Source organism: Rhinopithecus bieti, unplaced genomic scaffold (assembly GCF_001698545.2).
Source record: "Rhinopithecus bieti isolate Rb0 unplaced genomic scaffold, ASM169854v2 scaffold_9899, whole genome shotgun sequence".
NCBI lineage: Eukaryota > Metazoa > Chordata > Mammalia > Primates > Cercopithecidae > Rhinopithecus > Rhinopithecus bieti.
In genome coordinates, this window is record NW_016806979.1 from 6,723,887 (window position 1) to 6,728,631 (window position 4,745).

A 4,745-nucleotide genomic window follows, 5' to 3' on the forward strand; every position below is an offset into this window, starting at 1 on the left:
AAAAAAAAAAAAAAAAAAAAAAAAAAAAGAGCCTTGTATCTCCTTCAGTAATGAATAATTACTTCAGTAATTATCCTTCAGCTTCAGTAATGAGTTCAGAGGTAGTGTAGAGGAGACTAGCGATGGCCCAATCAGAATCGATGACGGTTGGACGCTGCTGAGATCACTCTCAAGCTGTCTGAGAATGAACCCACCCAAAGGATGGAGAAAGACAGTTATCCAAACACCTGGATCAAGCCATGCCTGAAGTCTCATCCTGACACCACCACTTGCTAGCTGTGTGAGTTTAGGCAAGTCACTTCCTCTCTGTGTTTCTGTTTCCACCTCCGGAATAGCAGGGTGGCGGACAATCAAAGACCCTCTATTCTTCCCTCCCGTCTGGCCTCAGAGGACTGTTTAAAGATTATCATAATGAGTTTTTGTTTCGTTTTGTTTTGTTTTTGAGACCAAGTCTCACTCCATCACCCAGGCTGGAGTGCAGTGGCGCGATCTCAGCTCACTGCAACCTCCGCCTCCTGGGTTCAAGTGAGTCTCATGCTTCAGCCTCCCGAGCAGCTAGGAGGACAGGTGTGTGCCACCGAACCTGGCTAATTTCTGTATTTTTTTTTTTTTTTTTTTAGTAGAGATGGGGTTTCACCATGTTGCCCAGAGTGGTCTCAAACTCCTGAGCTCAGGCAATCCACCTGCCTCAGTCACCCAAAGTGCTGGAATTACAGGTGTGAGCCACCGTGCCCAGTTTCCATGATGATTTTTGTAAAACACACACACAACAAGGTTGTGTGACAGTAAGTTTCACTCTAGCCACAAACCCACCTGCTCAGCCCAGACCCCACAGTCCCCAGGCACTCACTCTACCTGGGAAGTCATTCCACACCAGAAGTTGGAGTACGCAGCCCGGGAATCCAGCATGGGGGCGACCACCGTCTTGTTCTCAGCAATGAGCAGGCTCAGTGTGTCAGGGTTGAGGATCAGGTTGTCCGCGTCTACAAACTGCAAAACACCCCACACAGCATCAGCATGGGCTGCCAGAGTGACTCCAGGTCAGCCTACCACTCAGAACAGCTGGGGCAAAGGCCAGAGCCCTGGGGGTCTGGCAAAGACCTCTGGAAGCACCCCCACACCGGCTGAAATGAAGCAGGGACCCCATTTGGGGGGCCTGCAGGATCCCCTGGATCATGGAAATAAAGCAAAGGTCTTGGGTTCCTTCAAAGAAAATTCTAGGCACTGTGCTAGCCCTGAGAAGTAAATGAACAACCGGAGCAACAAGGTAGCAAAACATTTTTTTTTTTTTTTTTGAGACAGAATCTCACTCTGTCGCCCAGGATGGAGTGCAGTGGTGTGGTCTCCGCTCACTGCAACCTCCACCTCCCGGGTTCAAGCGATTCTCCTGTCTCAGCCTCCCGAGTAGCTGCGACTACAGCCGTGCACAATCATATCCGGGTAACTTTTTGTATTTTTAGTAGAGACGGTGTACCGTCAAGTTGGCCAGACTGGTTTTAAACTCCTGACCTATGTGATCCGTCCACCTTGGCCTCCCAAAATGCTAGGATTACAGGTGTGAGCCACCATGTCCGGCCTAGTATTTTGCTTTTTCTTTCTTTTTGTATTTTTTAAAGATGCTATATTTTTTATAGCATCTTGCTCTGTCACTCAGGCTGAAGTGCAATGGTGCAATCGTAGCCCACTGCAGCCTGGAGTTTCTGGGCTCAAGTGATCCTCTCATCTCAGCCTCCCAAGTAGCTGAGAGTACAGGCATGCGTTACCATGCCTAGGTAATTGTTTTATTTTTATTTTTGTAGAGATAGGGTCCCTCTACATTGTCTAGGGTGGTTTTGAACTCCTGGGTTCAAGTGATCCTCCTGTCGCAGCCTACCAAAATGCTGGGATTATAGGTGTGAGCCACTGCACCTGGCCTAAAATTAAAAAAAGAAATACATACATACATATATATAGAGAAAATCACACATAGAAAATGATTAGATCTGGATGTTTCCCCTCTACTAGGATGTAAAGACACAAAAGTCACGATATATCACAGAACCACTAACATGTTTTTTGGGTTTCTTTTTTTTTTTTTTTTGAGATGGAGTCTTGCTCTGTCTCCCAGGCTGTGGTGCAGTGGCCGGATCTCAGCTCACTGCAAGCTCTGCCTCCCGGGTTTACGCCATTCTCCTGCCTCAGTCTCCCAAGTAGCTGGGACTACAGGCGCCCACCACCTCATCCGGCTATTTTTTTTGTATTTTTTAGTAGAGACGGGGTTTCACCATATTAGCCAGGATGGTCTCGATCTCCTGACCTCATGATCCGCCCGTCTCGGCCTCCCAAAGTGCTGGGATTACAGGCTTGAGCCACCGCGCCCAACCGGGTTTCTTGTTTTTTTGTTTTTTTTTGAAATGGAGTCTCCTGTTGCACAGGCTGGATGGAGTGCAGTGGCATGATCTCAGCTCACTGCAACTTCCACCTCCCATGTTCAAGCAATTCTCCCTTAGTCTCCCAAGTAGCTGGGATTACAGACACATTCCACCACGCCAGGCTAAGTTTTGTATTTTCTGGTAGAGACGGGGTTTCACCAGGTTGGCCAGGCTGGTTTCGAACTCTTGATTTCAAGTGATACACCTGCCGTGGCCTCCCAAAGTGCTGGGATTACAGGTGTGAGCCACCGCGCCCAGTCTGGATGTTTTTCTTTTACTGCTGGTCCACAGAGATGCTTGCTGTTACCCAGGCAGTATCGTTTAGAATATTGGATCAACTGCCATAAACAACAACAAAAACTAGAATTCCAGTATCCCCTGGCAACGTGGGAATACCATTTCCACATGGCAACCTTCAGTTGCAGAGGGGAGTTGGCTGGCTCTTAGGACAAGACCTGTGGTCACGTTACATACCCCATCTGGTCCCTCTGGATATTTGAATCTGTGACCTTTGAATATTAATGCAGAACAAACAGCCAGATCACTGTGGCAGTTCCTCAAAAAGCTAAACATAGAATTACTACATGATCCAGAAATTCCATTCCTAGGTATGAACCAAGAGAATTGAAAGAAAGGACTCAGACAGGTTCTTTGTTTGTTTGTTTTTGAGACAGAGTCTTGCTCAGTCACCCAGGCTGGAGTACAGTGGTGTGATCTCGGCTCACTGCAACCTCCACCTCCTGGGTTCAAGTGATTCTCCTGCCTCAGCCTCCTGAGTAGCTGGGATTAATTACAGGCATGCGTACCACCATGCCCAGATAATTCAAACAGGTCTCTGTACGCTCATGTTCATGTCAGAATCCTAACAGTCAGGCCAGGTGCAGTGGCTCACACCTGTAATCTCAGCACTTTGGGATGCCAAGGCTGGCAGATCACATGACATCAACAGTTCGAGACCAGCTTGGGCAACATGGTGAAACCCCGTCTCGGCGGATCACAAGGTCAGGAGATCGAGACCATCCTGGCTAACACGGTGAAACCCTGTCTCTACTAAAAAATACAAAAAACTAGCCGGGCGAGGTGGCGGGCGCCTGTAGTCCCAGCTACTCGGGAGGCTGAGGCAGGAGAATGGCGTCAACCCGAAAGGCGGAGCTTGCAGTGAGCTGAGATCCGGCCACGGCACTCCAGTTTGGGCGACAGAGCGAGACTCCGTCTCAAAAAAAAAAAAACAAAAAAACAAAAAAAAACCCCGTCTCTACTAAAAATTACACACACAAAAAATTAGCCAGGCACGGTGACACATGCCTGTAATTTCAGCTACTCAGGAGACTAACGCAGGAGAATCACTTGAACCCAGGAGGTGGAGGTTGCAGTGAGCCGAGATCATGCCACTGCACTGCAACCTGGGTGACAGAGCAACACTCTGTCTCAAAAAACAAACAAACAAAAAAAGAATCTCGACAGCCAAAAAAGGTGGAAGCGACTGAAGTGTGTCCATCAATGGATGAAGAGATCAACACAGTATGGTCCACCCAGACAATGGAATAAGAGACAGCCATACAAAGGAAGAAAGCACTGATCCAGGCTGTAATGAAACTTTAAAACTCGATGCTGAGTGAGAGAAACCAGACACGAAACACCACGTAGTGTGACATTCCATTGATGTGAAATGCCCAGAACAGGCAAATCCACAGACAGGAAGCAGATTAGTGGCTGCTAGGGCCTAGGGGAGGGGAATGGGGAGTTGAGGAGTGACTGCTGATGGGGTTTTCCTTCTGGGGAATGAAAATGTTCTGGAATTAGAGGTGGTGGTTGCAAAACAAATAAATATATATGTGAACTGACTTCAATTAATACAAACAAGAAATAGGATAAAGTGAATCTCTCCAGGAGATACAATTAAAATTTAGATGCTGGCCAGGGGCGGTGGCTCACACCTGTAATCCCAGCAGTTTGGGAGGCTGAGGTGGGCGGATCACGAGGTCAGGAGATCGAGACCATCCTGGCTAACACGGTGAAACCCCGTCTCTACTAAAAAATACAAAATAACTAGCCGGGTGAGGTAGCGGGCGCCTGTAGTCCCAGCTACTCGGGAGGCTGAGGCAGGAGAATGGCGTGAACCTGGGAGGCGGAGCTTGCAGTGAGCCGAGATCTCACCACTGCACTCCAGCCTGGGCGACAAAGCGAGACTCCATCTCAAAAAATAAAAAATAAAAATAAAAATAAATTAGAAAGCTGGGCGTGGTGGCGGGCACCTGTAGTCTTAGCTACTCAGGAGGCTGAGGCAGGAGAATGGCATGAACCAGGGAGGTGGAGCTTGCAGTGAGCGGAGAT

At 48.2% G+C, this 4,745-nt stretch overlaps 1 protein-coding gene across 1 annotated transcript in view; it reads right to left on the minus strand.

The window, feature by feature from the left end:
- COLGALT1 (collagen beta(1-O)galactosyltransferase 1) overlaps window positions 1–4,745 on the minus strand; it is a 25,400-nt gene that overhangs the window by 12,041 nt on the left and 8,614 nt on the right. The window contains exon 4 of the mRNA XM_017879484.1: window positions 856–990. Coding sequence (XP_017734973.1) covers window positions 856–990 — 135 coding nt within the window. The remainder of the gene's footprint in view (window positions 1–855; window positions 991–4,745) is intronic.